This window comes from Phalacrocorax aristotelis, chromosome 1 (genome assembly GCF_949628215.1).
Source record: "Phalacrocorax aristotelis chromosome 1, bGulAri2.1, whole genome shotgun sequence".
NCBI lineage: Eukaryota > Metazoa > Chordata > Aves > Suliformes > Phalacrocoracidae > Phalacrocorax > Phalacrocorax aristotelis.
In genome coordinates, this window is record NC_134276.1 from 56,715,781 (window position 1) to 56,737,390 (window position 21,610).

General features: G+C 38.5%; 1 protein-coding gene across 1 annotated transcript in view; it reads left to right on the forward strand.

Annotated features, from left to right (window-relative positions):
- GPC6 (glypican 6) overlaps window positions 1-21,610 on the forward strand; it is a 777,195-nt gene that overhangs the window by 225,788 nt on the left and 529,797 nt on the right. Inside the window, exon 2 of the mRNA XM_075089625.1 lies at window positions 7,564-7,722. Coding sequence (XP_074945726.1) covers window positions 7,564-7,722 — 159 coding nt within the window. The remainder of the gene's footprint in view (window positions 1-7,563; window positions 7,723-21,610) is intronic.

Sequence of the window (21,610 nt, forward strand, 5' to 3'; positions counted from 1 at the left end):
TTTAAACAGTTGTTGCTAAGTTTAGTATTTTAGAAACATGGATTTTATACATGAAAATACAGTCAGCAAGGGATCTGCGTGGCTTGAAAGTGTACTTGAAAATGGAATCAAATGGCATGACTGTAGCTTATGCAGCTTTAACTTTTGCTGCATGTATATTAGCAATGGTGTAACTATCTTAAGGACTTGTTTTGGCACTACGGCATACCCAGTTAGCCTCAGGTAACTAACACCACTCTGTCCTACTGTGATTGTATTTCTGTGGGTACATGAACTAAATGGCATAAATCTGTCTCTGATATATCATGTGCTGCAATCACATCTTTGGTTTTCAGTTTAATGTGACAAATGTTGATTAAAATCTTTATAAATGCATGAACGTGTACACCCTCATCCTCTTTTCTTAATAATAAAATTGTTCTGACAGCAGCTGAAATAGAAAGCCTGCTTGCACTGTGTTTTATGGTCATGGTAAAGCGATGTGCTGCTTGTATTCTACTTCTCACTATAATGCTTTATAAGATATTTCTGCTATTATAGTAGGGGACATAATAAACAGCAAAAATCAATTGAGGGGGAGGGGAAGTTGGCTGCCATTCCCAGGTGGAAACATGCTTTGAAATCAGAAAATTGCAGCCATGTAGCCAGCGAGATGATGAAAATACACAGTGCTGAATCACAGCCTTACCGTTTGCTTTCCACAAGGCACTGAGTACAACGCCGGTAACACACACCCCAAGAGGTAAATAAAGATTCTTCTCACAAACTGCGCTATCAAAAACCAATTGTCTGACTGTGTATGCTTGGAAAATAAAATGAACCTGAGTGTTGGAGTAGTGGTACTGCTTCTAGTCGTTTAGTTAGGAAGGCTCTAGGGACTTCAGCTCTTTCTTTAGCATCTGTATAGTCCTAGTCTGAGCAGGTTTGCCTTGGCTTCTGCTTCTGTAACTTATTACTGAGAGCTTCCCAAGGACAACAGGGTCACGGCTTCTTGTAAATGAATGTTCCCCGTGGGACCCGTAATGAAGAGACTGTTAACTAATTATCAGTCTGTTTGGAAGGCATTCATTTTTTAATTGACCTCAAAGTACTCAAGGAATAAAAGGAATCTGAACAAAGATGATTTGGGTCCAAGGCAAACAAATGAGTCCTTTTATTTCCTAGGGTAGTTGCATGGGTTTATTGGAGTCCACTGGACATACAAGTTTTTCAGGTTCAATATTCTGTTGATTAAAATTAGGGGAGTCGTGCCTGGCAACATGATCTGTATGTTACAGACAGCTTTCCTTCCTTTCCTTCAGCTGTCGTTTTCTGTGCGATTATTGCTCCCGTCATCACTTGTCAGGCCAATATTACAAAGGAATTAATTTAAAACATAATCTGTTTCCTTTTAGTTTGAGTAGGAAAGTTCAGTTCTGTGACTTGAATGTCAGGTGCAATTTTACAGAGGCTGCTTGCAGGGCTGTTATACCCCACAGAGAAGATAATTACAAAGTCAGAAGGAGCCTTAGGACTTTTTGGTTAGGGAACAGGTTTTGTCAAACAAAATGATATTTTAATTTTCACTACTTGAATATTGGCTGAAATAATGAAACTCATGTTCCTAATTTAGTTTTAACTGCTAAATAAGTTAATGCAGAAAACATGATATGGCTGTTTGGATTTAACTTAAAGATGATTGTGAGTCAAAGTCTTCTACAGCAGTGTTTTCTCTTTGCATGTAAGAGTGACAGAAGGGTTGAAGCATATTGGAGGAGAATAGTTTTCTATAATAGAACATTAATAATGAGACCGTGAAGACTTCTCCCATGCTCCTGATTTCACCAGTAGAGCATTTAAATTTAAAACTTCAAAAAGCAGGTGTTCAGAAACACCATCACCAATACAAAAAAAGATTAAAATCTCAAAATAGTGGGTAAGGGTTAAAGCTGAATGAGGTTTTTGTTTTAACTCTATTCATCAGATTTTAAAAATAATTAAAATAATAATTTAAGGTAATTAAAAGTATACAGAAAATTAGGTGGAAGATACTATTTTAGAAACAAAACTCCAGCTGTTAGGGTCCTTTATAATTCTGAGAGGTAGGAAGCTCTGAAGTGCCTAATTGCAGGACCATAGAGCAGCCCAGGTTGGAAGGGACCCCGACAGACCATCGAGTCCAAGGCATTGTGGGAAAGGGAGCCTAGGTGGGATTAACTAGCACCCTGTCCAATTGCATTTTGAAAGCCTCCAGCAATGGGTACTCCACCATGTCCCTGGGGAGGTTGTTCCAGTGATTGATTGTTCTCACTGTAAAAAATCTATTTCTTATGTCAAGATAAAACCTCTCCTGACGCAACTCCTGCCTGCTGCCCCCTGTCTTCTCCATGTGGCGAAGACATGCCCGTGCCCTCTCTCCTTGTGAAGAGAGAGCTTTTGTCCTCTTTGTAGCTGCCCTTTAAATACTGGAATATTGTGATGAGGTCCCCCCGAGCCTTCTCTTCTCCAGGGACAAAAGACCTAACTCCTTCAGTCTTTCCTCACAGGGCACGTTCTCCAGCCCTTTGATGATCTTCATGGCCTTCTCTAGTCTGTCAACATCTTCCTTGAATCGTGGGGACCAGAATGGGACACAGTGCACCAGGTGCAGCCTGACAAGCACTAAGTAAAGTGGGTTGATCATGTCTACCTCTGCTAGTAATGCCCCTGCGGATGCAGCCCAGTAGCTGTTTTGCTTTTGCTGATGCTGACTCATGTTCAGCTTGTTGTCTACCAGGAGCCCAGGTCCTTTTCAGCAAGGCTGCTCCACAGCCACGCAGATCCTAGCCTGTACTGGGATTTTTTGGTTATTCTGTTCCAGGTGTCGTACTTTGCACTTGTCTTTGTTAAACTTCATACTGTTAACAAATTACACTGCCTTCTCCACAAATGGCTGAATACAAGCAGGTCTGAAGCAGGTATTTCTGATTTTAAAGAACATGGTTAGTGACAAAGCTCGTCAGATTAATCTAATCTGCAGGATGAAGGATGCAGAGCTATCTCCTCTTCCTTTAGGCTCTGTTGATACATACAGGGTGACCAAGTTTGAAAACACACCTTGAATTTACCCCTTTTATTTATTAACATTTATTCATTGCTGTATTTATGAAGCAGTGTGGTGACTGTTTCTATTCTCACCAGTCATACAGTTAGTCCTACCATTTTGTCAACAGACAATATAAGTTTTTTAAATTTATGATTAGGATTGAAACTATAAAATATTGACTGCCTCAGAAGGAATTGTTTCTGAAATTGTTAAACTTGCAACATGACCCATAAAAAATTCTGGCTGATGTGAACTATTTTATGTGATCATGCTTCCAGTTCTAATAATGTAACCAACGCTTGCATCAGGCGTTCAGGGAATCTGGCAGTGAAATTGTTAAGGGTGATGTTATATTCCATAGAGTTTACTGCTCCTACAGATTGTATCTTCTGCAAATAGTTACCACGCTCAAATCAGTTCTGGCATTTTGATATACAGTAGAAGCATTTGTTCAGGTTGAAAGTTGTAAGTTGCAATTTTTTAAAGACTCTTGTGAGGTTAGTAGCATGTTATGGGGACACCAAACTGCAATATATGTGAATATAAAACAAGTGCTTTATAAATTGTTTTATCACACTTCAAAGCAACATGCTAGCAGGATTGCCAAATTCAACTGCAAAACTTGCCAATTTGGATCATGTGAAGGCAGGTGTGAGATTACAGCTGCAATAAAACTGAAATTGAATACTGGTAGCTGAATTTCTAGTAGGCAATTGATTTGATTTATATAACATAAGCCACATAAGGAGAGATATGTAGGTCAGCATCTTCAGCTGGAAACAGTGGTTAGAAGAGTTGTGGTAGGTTGCTGGGAACTGCTGAGTTAATACTTGTTAGTCTGGCAAAATGCTGGTGCAGCGTAACTACATTCTGTCAAACTTGTCTGGGGAGACACCATTTGCAACAATGGAAGACGAGTCAGTTAAATACAATGCTACTTGCGCCATAAAATCTTTGCTAAAATTAGCATAAGAACGTAGACCATATGGAGTTTCCCAGGACAAGAATTGGTACGTTAGCTGTGAGCGCATCTTCAACCTGCAAAATACTTAAGGTGTGCAAATACACAAATCAGTGATTAAACTCCTTTTAGAGTAATAGAACAATATATCGCAAAATGCAAATGGTAAATTATACTGTTCAGGGAAATAGAAGAAGCACAATCAAAAATAGCCTGCAGAGTTACTTCCAATCCAAGCAGTCTGTTATATTGCAGATTTGCACACACAAAAAAAGCAAAAAAAAATCCAAAATAAAGCACAAACCCCTTCATTAAAAAAAAAAAAATGTCCATTTTTTTTGTCTAAGGGGTGAACTAATGAACTGGTGATTCTAACATGAGCTGGAGGTTTAATAAGAACAAACACAAAATAGCAATTGCTGCTTTTAAAAAGGAAATTAAGATTAAACATACAGGGATTACTGCTTGTCAGAAAGTTTCATTTCTCCATTTCCAGGAAAGGGCCAAAGTTTTTGTTCAAGTTGTGAGCCTTTGGAGACTGCAGCCAGTCATGGTCAGTACAAACATGCTAGGGCTTATGAACCACAATTTCTGAAGACTTCATCTTTGAGAAGTATATTTGAACCTCCTAGGCATACAAACACTCCTTTGGCACAGAGCAATGGATAATGCTTTTGCTTTATCTACAATCCTTCCTAAGCCTCCAGTGCAGGAGACAGGAGGAGGAAAAAAAATCTTGAAGCATGCAGTGTAGCACAGTATCTACATTATTACTTCTTTCTACCAAAATGCAGAGATCATATGGCAGGGGAGGAGAGAAGAACTAGAAATGTTGTTTTAAAAAAGCTGATTATAGTTTAGCAAAGTTTTTGTGATGAAGCAGATGGTTAGTAGAGATGATTTTGGAAGATACATCATCAGGAGAGGAAAGCAATGAGGTGGTGTAGAAGTTGTGAGTGTGAGCTTCATATTTCAGCAGTTAAGACCCTCACGAATCAATGAACCTCCAGTGACTTAAAAAGAAGAAATGTAATGAAAATGCATCTATAAGTGCAGTAGGAATCTGAATGAGTTTGTAGCAGCCAGGGTGGGAAGTCATTTTTGTAGGAAAGAGAAACTAAGCCTGTAAATAAATAAGCATGAGAAAAATTAATATTGCTACAAAAATGACTGCTACACTGAGTTCAATATGCTTTAATTCATCATAATACTCAGCATAACATAATGTCTTAAAAATCTAGACCCATGGCTATTAGTTCAGCTGATAGTCTGGCAATTCTGGAAAAAAAAAAAAAAAACCACAACAAAAAAACCATGGAGCCAGAAAGAAGAGAAAAAAAATCTTGAACAGAGGAAATAAAAACAGAATTTTGTAAAAGTTTTTGACTGCTTGACTGCAACAACACTAGAAGACATCATTACCAAAACCATAAACTACCACTGTGGCTGCAACTGGGATAGTAGGTCTACCCAGTGCTTTCCAATGAGTAAAACCCCCTGGGTTTATTGAGGAAGGGGGTTACAGATGTTATGGATGAGGTGTATTTTTCATTTAATCAAGCACATGGCACTGCTTCTAATGACACAATATTTCAGCTTTCCTTGTCTTTCTGACATTTAATAAAAACGGAGAACACTACTGTTACTAAAATAATTCTTACTCTGTCTTATTATGGTGTCTCCGCAGTCGCATGTTACTTGTTGAACAGTTTCAGCTAAATGTGACAGCAATGTAGAGGGTAAGGCAACCATTATTTTGCCACTGTCATTTACGTTTGACAGCAGCTGGCTCACCAGTCCCTGTGTGTGTTGTTTATGGCTTAGATGTATGATTCTGAGAATAGATAGGAATTAATTTATTGTGTTGGGAGGGTGTTGTAGACATAGGAAACAATCTTTACAACATTCTGATGGTCACAGCATATTTCTTTTTCCATTTTTATGCAATGTTTTATATCATGGTGCTTTCGGACACGACTGGTACTTGTAGGTAGTACTTCTGAACAGTAACTGATAATAATGAAATGATCCTTCCTGAAGGTGTATATCTGTGAGCTTTTAAAAAGTCTTGAGACTGCTAAAAGTAATCTCATGGCATTATAGTTCATATATTATGAACTCTTGCAGAAAAACCAAATTAAGATGGGATGATGGGTCAGGGTTGAGGAATGAATATATTTCAAATTAAAAGACTTCATTCAAAAACTGAATCAAAAATTGGAATAAGGTGAGGGCAAACTCAAGATACTGTTTATTCTAAGCATGTGCAAACCTGTTTTTGATGCTGTTTTCAAAATGATGCAGCAGCTAAATGTATTATACCCCCGGGAAACATAAACCTTAGGGCCTGATTCTCCTCACTATATAATAAGAATGGTGAAAAGTAGCCTTAAAGTAGTTATAAATTGCATTTAAATCTTCTTTACAGCTCAGCAGTGATAGAAAGGAGCCTCGATATAAATGAGAATCAGGTCCCCAGTATTTATTTAACCCTTGGGCTTTGTATATCATTTTATTTGCACCTTTAAGGGTTTTGCAGAGGGGTTTTTAATCAGGATTCGGTGTACAGAAAGCTAAATGTTTTCATTGCCTTACAAGTAACTTTAAACATAAAGGCAGATCATTCTTTTTATTTCTCAAGAGGGAATGGTGGAATTTCCTGCTTTTGTACAAACTGAGCTAAATGTTTCTGACACCCATAGTACAGTGTCAATTGGAAATTCACATTTCATGTAATAACAGACCATTTTAATTTCATGAGCTAAAGAATTGGTTTCCACTTGCAAATTGTACCGAAGAAAGCAATATTGTCAGAAGAACTGGCACAGTGCTTCAAGAGATAAATCTATTGAATTAAATAAGAGGCTTTCATTACCTTTTACATTGCATTTCCGTATAACATAAGCATTAATTAAACCCTTCATTGCTTCCTCCTATTCAGCAGAGCACTTGTTCGGTCTGACAAGAAATGCTGCCCAAGAAAACATGCGGCACCCAAATACAGTCATTAAAATACACTTACTTGAGCAGAAGGGAGGGAAGGGTAGAAGGGAAGAATGTTTTGGTGCTTTTGGGCAAGTCAGACCTATCTACAGAAACCCACATAATTTCAGTTTTGCAGGTTCTGACAACAAGACATGTATCCCGATGACTTGTATCAGGTCATCTCACTAGGTATTTCTCCAGGCATTTTGTATACAAACAGAAAGCAAGCAGTTGTCTTTGAATTTTTAAGTATACGTCTGTTTATGAGGAAGGCTTCTTCAGTATGAGGAATCACTTTTGGCATGAGACAGTTCTACCTTTTGAAGTATCAAAATAACTCTTCAAAGTGTGTCCCCCCTCCTGTGTGAGGAATGCCAAGCTACGGAAAAATTGTTGATACAGATTCAAAGTGTTCCCAATCGAGTAGTCAAGCCTTGAAGAGCTCTTTGGGTAGCCCACCTTCCTTAACTGAATAGACATCACATGTATTTGGTTCTGACACATTTCTATCTGTATTCAACTATTTCTAATTCCTTTTTCCTTGTGATTCCAGGGGAACATTTGAGAATCTGCCCTCAGGAATATACATGTTGCACCTCAGAAATGGAGGACAAGTTAAGCCAACAGAGCAAACTGGAGTTTGAAAACTTAGTGGAGGAGACAAGTCACTTTGTACGCACCACTTTTGTATCCCGGCACAAGAAGTTTGATGGTAGGCTGGATATAATTTACTTATTTTCAAGGTTATGGGATTGAAAAGTCAGTTATCCATACTAAATTTCAATGTCCTTTTCTTTACAGTTGGGTATCACATTTGCGGTTGTCAGTTTGGCTAAGATAAGGGTTAATTTACAGCTGGTATGCTTATCAGCCTTGTGAGTATTGCCTTTAATTACAATGACATCAAGAATCGGACTGTTAAGCGCCTGCAGGCTTGGCTAATGTTGAAAAGAGAGATTAGATATGCATAGAGAGGTTTATAATTTTTGTCTCCTAGTTTCAAATGCAAAATTTAGGTTTGCAATTATGTTCACTGTTGCAAGATGAACTGTGGATCTCCTGTGTTTTTTGTTATTGCAAAACAGGGGGTTTTTTGTACTCTGCCTTTTTGTACCCTTAAGGCTGTACTTTTTTACTGCGTGATTTTCTTGTGATGCAGAGTCTCTTAGAGGGCTTCTGGCTTCCAAACACTGAGGCCTCAGTTGCATTTGAGAGGAATTGTCATGCAAAGCACTTAAACAGTATCGAACATATCCTTTATACCTAGAAAGAATTGACAAGGACTGTTTGGGGGGGGTTATTTTTTTCTAATCGTACTGCAATGTCTTCTCGTCCTCAGCCTTTGTAAGATCTTTGTAAGGTCAAGGGTTCAGTTTCACAATTTGCTAAATGCTTGTCTTTAATAATGAGCATTAAACAGTCTTTATGGTTATGTCCTTATTTACCAGTCACACTGTATTGAGCTTTTCTCGTAAACAGCAGATTAGCGAAGACTAAAAGAGCTTCAGAATAATCAGTCATGGCTTTAACTAAATACGAAACCTGTATTTGTGTTGAAAGTGTCCCCTTGAGCATTTCTGCTTATGTGTAAGTTGGAAAGGGTCTGGCACAAAGAGGTGTAAATAGGCATTGTAAAGAGTGTTACAGCACTGCATCTTTGCAGAGCTGCATCTTTGTACGTAGGTAGAAAGCCTGCAAACAGGTGCAGTAAAGCTGGCTGACCCCAGGTGACAGGGCATAGACACACATGTAGGACAATGGTGGAAAGGTTATCCCTGAAGTTGGAAGCTTACTTTGAAACTCTGAGGTCACATTCAGAAGAAGGTGAAGATACCTCTAACACCTTAGGATAATTCTGTATCATTCTTTTTATCCATTTTTTTTTCTAATATTGATTCTCTCAATATGAGACAGAAGGGAGGATGAATTTTAAAAGGAGGGAATGGGAAATGTATAATATGAGGATGAGCTGGAGAAAAGTCCCCAGCAGCAGATCAGATGCTAATACAATTTAGAAAGTGTCCTTAGTCCTTGGAAGGACTGCAGATGACTGTGTAGCACTCTGAATTGTGGTTGCTTCCCTTTTTAATGTGAAGTTGGAACTTTCTGTGTAGTGGATTCTTAAAAACTACTTGGCTTTGAAGGACTTAAAAAAAAATTCCAGAAGCTGTGTGCAGTTTTACAAGGTGAGTATGCAAGCAGAACAGACGTTTCAAACCATCTATGGCACGTACAGGGCTCTTCTCTTTTTCCAGAAGGAAACCAAGGCGATTGCTGGTGTTCAGTGAGTGATGCAGTTTACTGAAAATGCTAGGCTTATTGACCACAGAGCTCAGATAATACCTTACTAATTCTTTGGCAGCTGGATGCCTTTTTATATTGCAACGGACTTAAGCACATTATAGCTTTTTCAGTAATCTGAAATTCTGTGTCTTAATACTGATGGTAAGGTATATAGCTGAAAGTTACTGACTTGTAAATATTGCATTCTGGGATTCTTAGGGGTCTGCTCCACAGGAAGTTGGATTAAAAGACTAAGTGATTTCTTCTGGATTATCATTGATCTTTTAAAGGGAATCTGCAATGTAAAATCTTATCAAAAGTCGATTGATCTTTTTGTATACTTTCAGTATTTTAATGCTATTATAAAACTATTTAAATGTTCACTTATATGGAAAAACTGCTTAATCTTTCCAGAAGGGCAAATACATTAATGGAATAATCTATTCATCTAATAGGCTGTCTTTCTGTATAGAACCAGCTAGATTTGTTGCAGTTTAAAATAGGATATCACTTTTTGGTGTAAAACAAATATTGGATTGTTAGATAACATCAATGTTTTAACTTTTCAAGAATCATCTTTTTTGTTGTTGTTTTAATTTGGTGCTTTGATTGCACAAGGGATTTCTGATACATGATTCTGGCATTTGATGATAGTACACCACCAATAACAAAATTAATGCAGCCAACTGTGATGATTTTATGGAAGTTGTATACAGGACTTCTGTTATCAAAAGCAGCGTATCTAAGCAATAACAGAATATATGAACATTTAAGTAATGTTGAGATAGACAGTATATTAGCATTGCTCCTGTGAGGAGTTAATTTAAAGTAGTGTTGCTGCCAGCCTCTTTTTTTGTGAAGACATTTATATAATTTTGCAAACTCTTGAAAGGGACATGGAAGTTCTTGTAGATTTTTGCAACTTTTATTTTTGCTGTACCGGGCGTGTCTTAGGGTAATGCTAATCTTTGCAACATAAGTCTTGCTAGAGGTATGTGAACTCCTTGTTGAACTGTGATCTGACCTTCATATGCCTTGCCTTTCTTATCTTATTTGCTTTCTACCTTACATCCAAACACTTAAGCATAGATGGAATAATTTTCTGATTTCCATTTTTAGAGGTAATTTGAGGTCTTGTTTTCCTTTTCAGGATTTTGCCCCAGATTCCTATTCATGATCTAATCTACAAGGAAACTCAATCTGCTGTAACTTGGCCATTATCTCTTTAGCCTCTGATCAGACACACGTTCTTACACAGAATCATAGATTCAGAGCTTGGCTGAGATGTGAAGGCATCTCTGGAGATGGCCTAGTCAACGCCCTCCCTGCTCAAAGCTGCATCAGCTACCACAGATCACCCAGGACCATGTGGAGCCAGGTTTTGAATATCTCCATGAATGGAGATTCTACAGCCTCTCTGGGCAACTTGTGCCAGTATTTGACCATCCTCACAGTGAAAGAGCGCTTTCTTGTGTTTAGATGGAACTTCCTATTGTTTAATTTGTGACCATTGCTTCTTGATCTTTCACTGGGCTCTGTTGCAAAGAGCCTGGTTCCATCTTCATTAGTCCCCCCACCAGATATTTATACACATTGATGAGCTCCTCCTGAGCCTTCTCTTCTTGAGGCTGGAGAGTCCCAGGCTCTGCTCATATGACAGACGGTCAAGACCCTTGATCATCTTACCGCCCTTTGCTGGACTTGCACCAGTATGTCCACATCTCTTTTGTACTGGGGAGCCCAGACCTGGACTGTGCACTCCAAATGTGGCCTTACCAGTGCTGAGCTGAGTGGAAGGTTCACCTCCCTCAGCCTGCTAGCAGTGTTCCTACATCATTTCTATGTCATTTTTATATTCCATTTTACCTGAAGTACAGTACTTTCCAAATCTACAAGAACTAATTTCTGTAAGCACTATAAGCGAAGAAGGTAAATACGAAATTCATAACCAAGGACTTTAGAAACTATTAAGTTTTTTGAAACCTGCTATGATCAGAAGAAATGATGTCTTTCTTTTAACTGGCAATTAGTTCTTGCATCCTAAAGCCCTGTACAATCTTACTTATTTCATACTCATTTGTTCTCTTCATTTCTAAGGGGCTGTCACTGTATTGGGACCTTTAACTGCTCCATTTTTCTAGATTCATTTTTCCCTAAGTGTTTTATTCCTCATAGTATGTGACGTTTGAAGATGTCTCAGAGCCAAAGGTCTGACAATAGTATTTTTCATTTGGTTTTCATATTCTAGACAATGGTGTGAATTAGCATGAGTCACTATACAACATAATACCAGCTGCCAATTGTGTCTTGGCTGAGCCTTATGTGCAAATGTTTGCATCTGTACTGCCCACATCTATGTATTTGCCATTGCGTTGCCATACTGGACGGTCATTTCAAAAAAATCAATGCCTGCAATTCCACTAGTTAGTGCATGAGGATCCAGGGAATCTTCTCCTGAGAATCCTGCCTAAGAAAGAAAGCCTTGAAATGAGAAAAATTCCTTTGGAACAGGAGATGCTTAATGTTCCTAACAAAGAATCCAATATCGGTTTCAGCAATGGGACTCACAAACCCTTCCAAAAACTAGGAAGAGGAACAAAAACCAATTCCAAAAGACAGGAAACACACAGGAATTGAAGAGCACCAGAAGATATGGATTTTTCTTTTTCCTCAAGGTTTGGGTAGGACTAATCCAAATAAGCAGACATGTGGTGATCAGCTGTTTCTTGTTCCTAGCAATAGACAAGCAATTGTGCTCCAATTCTTGGACCCCCACTGCATACCTCAAAGAAGCTTAAAATATATTATGCTCCCACTGTAGCTGTAATAGTATCATCTTATTATCACCGATTCCCTTGCATAGTGGCTTTGCTGAGCAGCTGTTTCACAGACAAGCCAATTTCTTTTAAGTATTGCTCCATCAGCAGCCGAAACCAGCCCTACCGGAAGGTTTTGTCATGAATGTTAATGAGGAGGCAAGTAGCTGTGCAGTGACATTTTCTCAATAATCCTTTGAATAACTATAGGAAAATCATAGCAAATAATTTTAATCTAAGCTAAATAGATCTGAACCTAATAAAAGAGACACTGTCTCATTCTCATTAAAAAAGTACAGTAGTAGCCTTGGTAATGGTGCTAAAAATGAAAGAATGTCTAAGAATAGCTGTCATGAACTTGAATGGGTATGGATAGCCTTCAGCAGAATGTGTGAGGCATGATGCCATTTAAGGAAAATAACCTGAATAGCGTAATAACCAACCTGCAGCTGCATTGATCTGTCTTACAGGGTCATCATTCCCCATGCTCCTTTTTTTTTACAGTCTGGGAGAACAGTGATCCATACCCATTAGTGCTACTTATATTCCTTACAGTCATTACCAGCAGCAGCCATGTAAATTACAGGGCAGGGAAAAAAGTTTCAAAGATAATCCTCCAAACCAATACCTGCCAGAATAGCTAGCATCCCAGAAACCCTGTGCTCCCTTTTCTTTTCTTGCACAATTTATAAAAGAACTTGGAGAAAAATAATGTTTATGAATATCCTTGACATTTGAGCTGACAAGAATGTGTTTTGTGAAGTCGCTATCTAACCAAGTAAGAACTCTTCACCGAGATGACCTCTTGTAGCCAGGTATAACCATCTCATTAAAGTTGGCGCAAAAAAAAAAAAAAAGCAGCATGGAAAGTAAAATAAGGGAGATGTTGGAAATTGGAATGCACTGAGGTTCAGTTGTATGGCCAATGCAGGTCGTCTCCTCTCTGCTCTCCCTTCCTCCCACCCTTGCTGCCCAGCCTGCCAGCCCAGCTTGAGTCCCAGCTCAGGCCTGGAGCTGCACTGACCTCTGTGGACTTCTGCACAGGAGCCCACTTGCACGCTGGTGCTGTCAAGGTCAGTGGGTGAAGGATGGACTTTCAGCAGGATATTTTTTTCATGCTTTGCTTACTTTGAATGTGAAAGGGCACAGTTTTCACAGGATGATTTTTGTTTTGTTTCTTTGTTTTTTTGGAAGCAGGGAATCAGAAAGGTCTGCCTTTTCCACAGACCTGTTTGGGAGGCAGAAGACTTCTAAGGAGTGTGGGAAAGTCAAATAGATATAGCATAATCTGTGCAATTTATACAACTACTCATTTTATTCTAGTGCTGTCGTATCTGTGACAGCTCCACCATACAAAAGCTGGGATAACAGATATTTTGCGGTTTAGTTCCAGGTAAGGTGGTGGTATTTGGTTTTGTTCTCTTAGTTTGTGTTACAAGAATTCAGTGTTGCTTTGCAGTGTTACCCATCAAAAGCAAAATCCATTGCAGGACAGGTGGGCTTTTAAAACTTCACAACTGTTCGGCTGTAACAGTGCTAGCAGGGCCACAGTTTCTGTGTAATCCATCTACTGTTTTAACATACTACAAACCTTCTGCACTTGCCAAAACACAGACCTTAGAGCAGTTAGAAGCCTTATAAAAAGGTAACATCTGCCAGCTTGTAGTATGCAACAGCTTGCAAGCCTTTGCTGGACATCTGGCACAAGTTTCTAAACTTTACAGAGATTCTTGATAAAAGATCGCTTACCTTATATTTGACAGGAAATACTTTGAAAATAAAATATTCTACAGCTGATCCAAATCTTATCAGAGCTGATAATAACCTATGAGGAATCTCTATTGCCTACAAAAGATTTTAGAGTCTAATCCGCTAAGATTTGCGCTGAGATTACTGTTCATCAGCTTCACATATTACATCAAAATTTGTAAATTACATTAGATCAAAATAAATTATTTTTTAAAAATTAACCAAAAGGGGAGAGGTGGCAAGCCTACAGAACTTGGAAAGGAAGGTTTGGCTCAGTGGTAAGAATAGTTTCCAGCTAGGGGTGCAAATTCCTGTAAGGTGGTCAAGTGCTGTACTGAAAGCGCTGTGGGAACTGGTGTCTTCTGCATGCTCCCTGCACCTGGAAGCACACTTCGCGCATTTGGATGGCTTGTCCTCTCTGCTCTTCCATAGCTTTGTTTGCTAAGTGCAGATGATCAATGGAGTATGTAATCTAACCAGCAGCATCAGGTTTATGAAGCTGCAAAGCAAAGGACAAGCTGCTCTCCTGTGCTGGAACAGGCGGACACGACCCACTCTCAAATGAAGCTCAGTAGAAAGCATGTTTTCCAGGTAGAGCCAAATCCAAGCAGGCTTTGAGAGGGCAAGGATCCAGTGCTTTTCCTGCGAAACAGCAGAATTTGCCTTGCTGAGTGTTAGGTGCCTACTGTGTAGGCTACGCCTGTAGATTCCCTCGGTGGTCGGTAGGGAATGATAGGTGCAAGTCATGCTGACCTAAAGGTTATTCCTCAAATAGGTCAGGAAAAATCTCTCCCTGAAGTGCTTATTTTTCTGTATTGATTAGAGAGGGCAATTAGTTCAGACATAGATGCCTATACTGTGGACTTACACGTTTGTTCAGATAAATTCCACCCCGAGGAACATAATATAGGAGCAAAACATCTAAAACACTCTTGAAGGTCCCTTTGTGCTTTATCTGCCTCTTTTACAAAAGCCATCCTCTGGGTTTTTTCTGTAGTATTTTGTGGGAAAGAAGACGTTAAAAATATTGAGGCAAGTAAGCCCTATCGTGATGAGTTATTATCTTATGCTTGTTGAAAAAAATGCTGTCCTGTTGAATTCAAATGACATTTAATCTTCATTGAAGCTCTGAATATTGTATGTTTTTAATATTTTATGATGGAAAATGCTTCTGAACTTAGTAGCCAAGATTTAAAAATACTAACCCATAACTAAAATTACTGAATTACAAATCCTAAAAATCCTGTGACTGAAGATGCTTCATATGCATATGGACAAGAATAGGATCAATAAAGGACTCAGCCTCAGTCCATAACACTGATGAAAGACATCAGTTTTCTGACAATCAGTTGTCAGAGGCACTGTTACCTGTACATGATTCTTACTCTGATGGTAGGTGCTCACCTGACACACAGCAAGGACAAAACCATGCTGTAAGAAACAAAACTAGGGACTGTATGTAAAAACCAAGCTTAAAACCAAGGGTGTTCATGATGTCAGCACCCTGGATAATAGGGACTGTAGTCTTATCATTTCTCATTTGTTGTTCTCAACCCCCATTAAATGCAGACATACATTTTTTTAGATTAATCTCATGACTGTAATACACAGGCATTGCTGTCTTTTTGCTGCTCTTCGTTTCTTAATTCTTTTGCCCGTGTGTCCAAACAACTGGGAAATTACAAGAAAATTTAAAAGAGTATATAATGAAAAGGATCCTGGAATATTTGAAAAATTGTTTGTGAATAAAAACCACTGTATCTCTGTCCCTGTATCTCTGCTTATGTCAAAGACATATTAGAATATATTTTAAATTAAAGTTTCCTTTTTTTCTTTTACCTCTGCTCTGTGGTTTATCAGAAGAATATGGAAATGGCTCTTTTTCTGGGATTAGCGTCATAGGAATGTCACTTTTAGCAGTAAGATAGATCCTTTAGGGAAAGAAGGGAACTATATGCTTATGTGCCATAAGAATACTTTTAGAGATAGTTTAAAAACCAGGCATATTAAGGTCCACTTGTGCTAAACTTAGTGGTAACTATGAAAATTGCATATATAAATCAGAGCTACCAGATCTTCAGGAAGAAGATAGGAAAGATGTGACACGGGTATCACTTATGAAGTCTTCCCCACTTGCTGTACATTAGCTCTCGTTCTATACTGATAGCTGAGGGGTAAAAATAAACATGCTGCCTGCACTCCCATAGTGCTGCTTGTCTGTGTAGGTGCTCGAGGAAAGGAGTAACAGTCAGTCCCTGTGTGGGCAGCCCCATGCGGTGCTGGAGTGGGCTGGCAAGTGCTCTGCGGGCAAGCTGGTTAGCGTAACACCATGCTTGCAGCGCAACTGTTGTTTGATGTGACACGGCAGCAACAAGAGCAGTTGCTGCTTCAGACTGCTACAGACAAAATGAAAGCAAATCATCAAGATACAAACTCTACTAGATTATCCATACTGCAGTATTCTTGCTTGCTGGTACAGTGCGTGAACATTCAGGTATCGTGTCTGAAATTTTGGGTCTTAAAAAAATGCATGGCTCAAAAGATAGAGGCACCTGGATTATTGAAATGTTCCAATTTTCCTAAATATACTGGAACACTAAGTTTCACTCTTTTCCATAAATTTTTAAATGGATTCTTTTTCTGAATACTACTGATACAGTTCTCACTCTTTCACCTCTTGAGGTATTTACATAAATTGGGATCTTTATTTTCAACTTTCCCATCTTTTCCAAGTTATACTGAAATGGCTTTACTTAATGCGTTTATTGTACATGCATCACATGTTCACTTTACTCTGGGGTACGTACAGATTAGTTTACAAGCTTTATCAGAAACAAATTCTTTCATTTTCTTCTAGTTGCAACCTGTGTGCTTCATGCATTCAGAATGATATATCACTGAAACGTCAGCTGACTGTTTCAGCAATGTGCAGGTCAGTTACCTATCATTAACAGCAGTGATATTGTAAGGGCAAAGCATAGAGCAGGAGATTAGCTGGGAAAAGTAGGGGGGGGGGGAGAGAGAGAGGTAGGACCAAAACTACTGCGCCACGAGCTATCTATCATGACTCCAATCATATAAAGGACAGTATATATCTTACAGGAGCAATCTTAGATGGGTAACTTGATGCAGCTTTTGTGGAAGACAGTCTTCATATTAGTGGGGAGACAGATGGTGGACACCATTGCTACTTGAAGTGTGCTTTGAAGCTATACCAAGAATTCTAATAAAATGAACAACAAGCCTTAAGGCCTGAAATGTATCTTCTTTAATGTCAGGTTACTAATTTAACATTGGAATTATTAACAGTGAAATTATTTACTGTGAATTGATACTGTTTTGTGGTATCATGGGAGCATCTAGAAGCCATTTGCTATTTCTGAGTTAGAAAATTCATCAACACACAGCTAAAAGGCTGTCCTTTACACTTGTAGTGAAAACATTAGACATATGTGAAGAAGGAAGGAGGTGAAAACAGCTCATTTCAGTAATGTAGGACATTTTCAGTCAATGAAATCTCAGCAAGATTATGGCAAAAAAAAAGGCAACAGGAGGTAGTTGTTGAGTACTAAGTTCAGTGAGTGGGTACAACGTATGTGATTTAATTTTTGCTCCGATAAGAGCAACTTGACTATGCAGGTACTAAAACTGTGCTGAGGAAATAAATTCTGTTGTTTTCTGCTTTTTCTATCCTCTCACACTGAAGCGTTTTCACAGGGGTGTGCGTCTTAAGAAGGCATCAATTTACACATACTTCTTGTTTACAAGTTGAATCGAAGTTTGGTAGCACCAAGGAGTAACTGCTGTAAGATGAGGTGATCTCTGCTTGATATGAACTAGTTTTTGGAGCATGTAAAATCTCTAGAGGGGAAAAATACTACAAGCTTGCATGTGAAGGACTACAGACTAAGAAGTTTTCTACTTCCTAAGAGCAAGTAGCTTTAAGGCTAAGAAAATAACAACTGTTTGGGTTGTTTAATTTTCAAAAGCTGGAAGCAATTCCTTGAAGGAAACACTTTGTTTCAATCACCACACAAAGCAAGAAGCAAGATTTCAAGCTGAAATATGTATTTCATGTCAACAGAATGCTATACAGATTTAGTTTTGAATTTCAGTAGATTCAAGTATTTTGAAAGATTTCAAATGCTTGCAAAAGGTTATTTTCAACTGAAAAATCCAACATTTGCATTTAAAAATGAGGAAACAAGTTATTACAAAGTTTTTTGCAATAGTATATTTTATGGCACTGTGGAATTCTATGAATTTGTGAAAAGCATCAGCACTGCATTTTGAATTTTTACAAGTTTCAGATGTCAACACTTTGATCAGCTTTACAAGCAAATCTCAAGCATTCCCAGGAAAGTAATGTTTTTTTGGTGTCTGCTGCTGTATATATCTCCATAACTTTCCTGGCACTCCTACAAATAAATAACATATTAATTTAAGCTCTCATTAAATAACTTGCAGGGGGAACCTGTCTCACCTTCTCTAGTGCCTAATGAAGTTTCAGTACTGGCTGAACATGCTTCTAGGCTATAGGGAGTGGATCCCAGAGTCTCAGACATCTCGGGATCATTTTTGGGCTCTGCCCAAATCCAGCTAGGTGGGATCTGCTGCCTACTGAAGAAAGCTACAGCTAGTGGAGAGCTACAGCTGTGAAATTAGTCCTGGTTTTTGTCCGACGCCCGGAAGCCATCTTTTACCTATCTGCAGTCTATCTTTGAGATTCAGCTTCCTATTTTGATACCAAAATATACACAATCTGATATTTTAAAAGGCCACTGTGCATTTGTAAGCATGCTGGCATTCAGCTCCTAAAAGTTATGATTTATTTATCTACACATTGGATTTTAAGACTAAGTCAAGGTACACAGGCTTGATCATTCTCATCTAATTTATATTTATAGGAGAGGAGATCCTTTTTGTTTATTTCTATGAGCTGGAAACTTCAACCAGTGAACATTCCATGTTTAATGAGGTTCATTACATTCCCACATCCTACTAAGTCCAGTTTTGCCACATTAACCCAGAATCTGATCATGCTTGGAGTTTACTTTTTAGACTCTTCTTCCCAGCAATGCAATCAATGGGAATGGCAACATTTCAGAGGCAAGATGCTGGCTAAATCAAACAACCTTCTTAACTACTCCCCAGTTGTATAGTGCACCCTATACAACACATGGCATTTTTCTGTGCCAAAGTGGAGCTTGAAACGCCATGTCTGAAAAATCACAGCAGCATAAGAACAGTTTGGAGACAGGGGAGAAGAAATGGAGAGTTGAGTGATGCTAGTAACAGTTTTCCAAATAGGTTATTGAGGTATCCCCAGTACCACACATCCCTGCCTCTAGGATGCTTCCTGGGATTTGTTCTCAAAATGGCATTAATAAGCAGAGTCCTCCAACACATTCCTCCTTAACCACTCTTCTCATGTTTTGTCATAGCCATCGTTTCATCGATACCAATTATTAAGACATTGTAAAGATTCAGTTTCATTCTGTTCATTCTATTGTCTTAAAGATATTATTTAACAGATACACAGTTGTACTATTTAAATATCAGCCGATCCATGTCTATGTCACGCTCTTTACACTGGGCACAGATATATCTGCAAATGCCAATAATTGGACTGAAACAAATAAATTAGCATTCTGTGGAAGCTTGTGTTGAAGCTGAAGTTATTTTAATGTGTTATATTTTTTTCAGCAGTCCACTGCCAGACACTGGCTTCTCAAGCAAGTTGTATGGTGACATAATTAAAGATAGGGATAAATAAAATGCCTTGCAGGGTAGGGTACCCTACATGACAGCTTCTCTGTTAAATTAGAATGTAATGTTAAAGCAATCATTAAGTAAATTTAAATTAAGAATTTATACAGCTCTCATACTGGAAATTACCCTACAACAGACTTTTCTTCCCCTCACATTTTATAGTCACGGTATCACACTCCTTGAATAACTATGGGCATATCATTAGTATTTTTAGCAGTTTTAGTGTCATGCAATCTCTGTATAGAAGTGATCATTGGTTCAGGACCTGCCTTATTAAATCTGCATACCTTTCTATAAGTACTTCTTTTTACGCCAAAACAAAATATCACCATATTAGGAGAGGCTTTGGAAAGTCAAAGAGGAACAGGAAAATGTTTTCAAATGGCCCTTTAATAATGCTTCTTGTGAAAGTAAGGTTCTCCTGGTCTGAGAAGTCTGACTGTGCCTGAATTCTGGTTTTGTCTGATTTTACATAGCTCTTGAAAAGGAGAAAAATATTAGTGTTAGTTCAAAGTAATAATTGACCAGTTCTAACAACAGAACCAGAGAGACAATACTGTTCTTGCCAGAGAGACAATAATACCATACTTCGCTGTTCACAGGGAAGCCTAAAAGAACAGTAATTTATTTGGATTTTCTGGCATCTTACATTCCTACATTCTCTTCCTTAATGTGACTGGTTTTTTGAGCTGCTTTCTTTCACATGCATTGAAATCCATCACAGTTAATAAAACCAGAAAAATCCTTGTTCAGTTTTTAGCCCAAGGATAAGTCTGTGCTGGATCTAAATATACGCAAGCCTGATTCCAGGCCTTTGCATAAGGTTCAATTGCATTTTCAACTAATGCATAAAATAAAATGCAGCAAGCCAAAGCAATGTTGTGCCCACCATTTTTTTAAAAAAGTGCTTTGAAATAAAACTCCTTACCCTCATCTTCACCTGGGCTATGCTTGTGATTTATGTAGTTACATTGCTGAGAGATGTGCTTCTCTAGTGTGATCTGTTTTTCTACTTTACACATCAGTAGGCTGCATGCTAAAACTTTATCACTGTTGTAGCAGTGTGCCTAGGAGGAAATGGGTTTGTTCATCTGTTTCTGAAGAGGCACATGGAAGAAGAGTGATGCACAAGAGGAAGGGAAGATTAGAGGTGAGAGAAGGACAGATGTGAACTGACTGTACATTTATGGTGGCCTTAGTCCTGTGAAAAGATGGATAGGTGTTGAAACCTCGTGGCCTGAGGAAGGCTGCCTCAGCAAAGGTCCCTCGCTGGGCGATCCACTGGGCTTTACTGCCATTGTAGTCAATGGAGGTATTTGTCAATGTTTGCAGGATCTGGTAGATCATCTAAAGGCACAAGCAGGAGAAAGCTGTTACCTGAGGATTGTTTATTAGCAGAAAGTTTTTGTTGCTGTTGAGTATTATGTAGTATGTAAATCGGTCCTCCTCCTGGCACCTGCTTTTCTTCTTCAACTTGAAAGAAACTTCAGAATGCAAGGAGTATCTGTAATTAGGCCTTCAAATGCACAGCTTGAAAGGAAATAATCTTAGCACAGCATATAAACAATAGCAGTTTCCTGGTTTGACTAGATTTCTAAATGTCTTAATCTCTTCAATTTGCTTCTCTAATGCTGCTTTTTACAAATTCTTTAAATAGAAAATCTGTTACTATGCAGACTGGCAATGCCCTTACCGATAATCTGTATTGCATTTATTTTTACTACTTTAAGCATACCCAGGAAAGCTATAATCCAATTTAAGTTAGCACTAACAGTGATGTGAGAGGCTTTTTATGCAATCTCTGGAATAAAAACAAATACAGCATTAGGGGGCAAAAGCACTGACCCAGTGACCCTTTACGGGGATGATTTATGCATCCCTGATGCAGTGCTATAGGTGTGCAAAAGAAGGTATCTCTGGACATTCTATTGGCAGGTCTCAAACTGAGACTTGTGACTTTGTGTGGTGCTGTTAATGCCT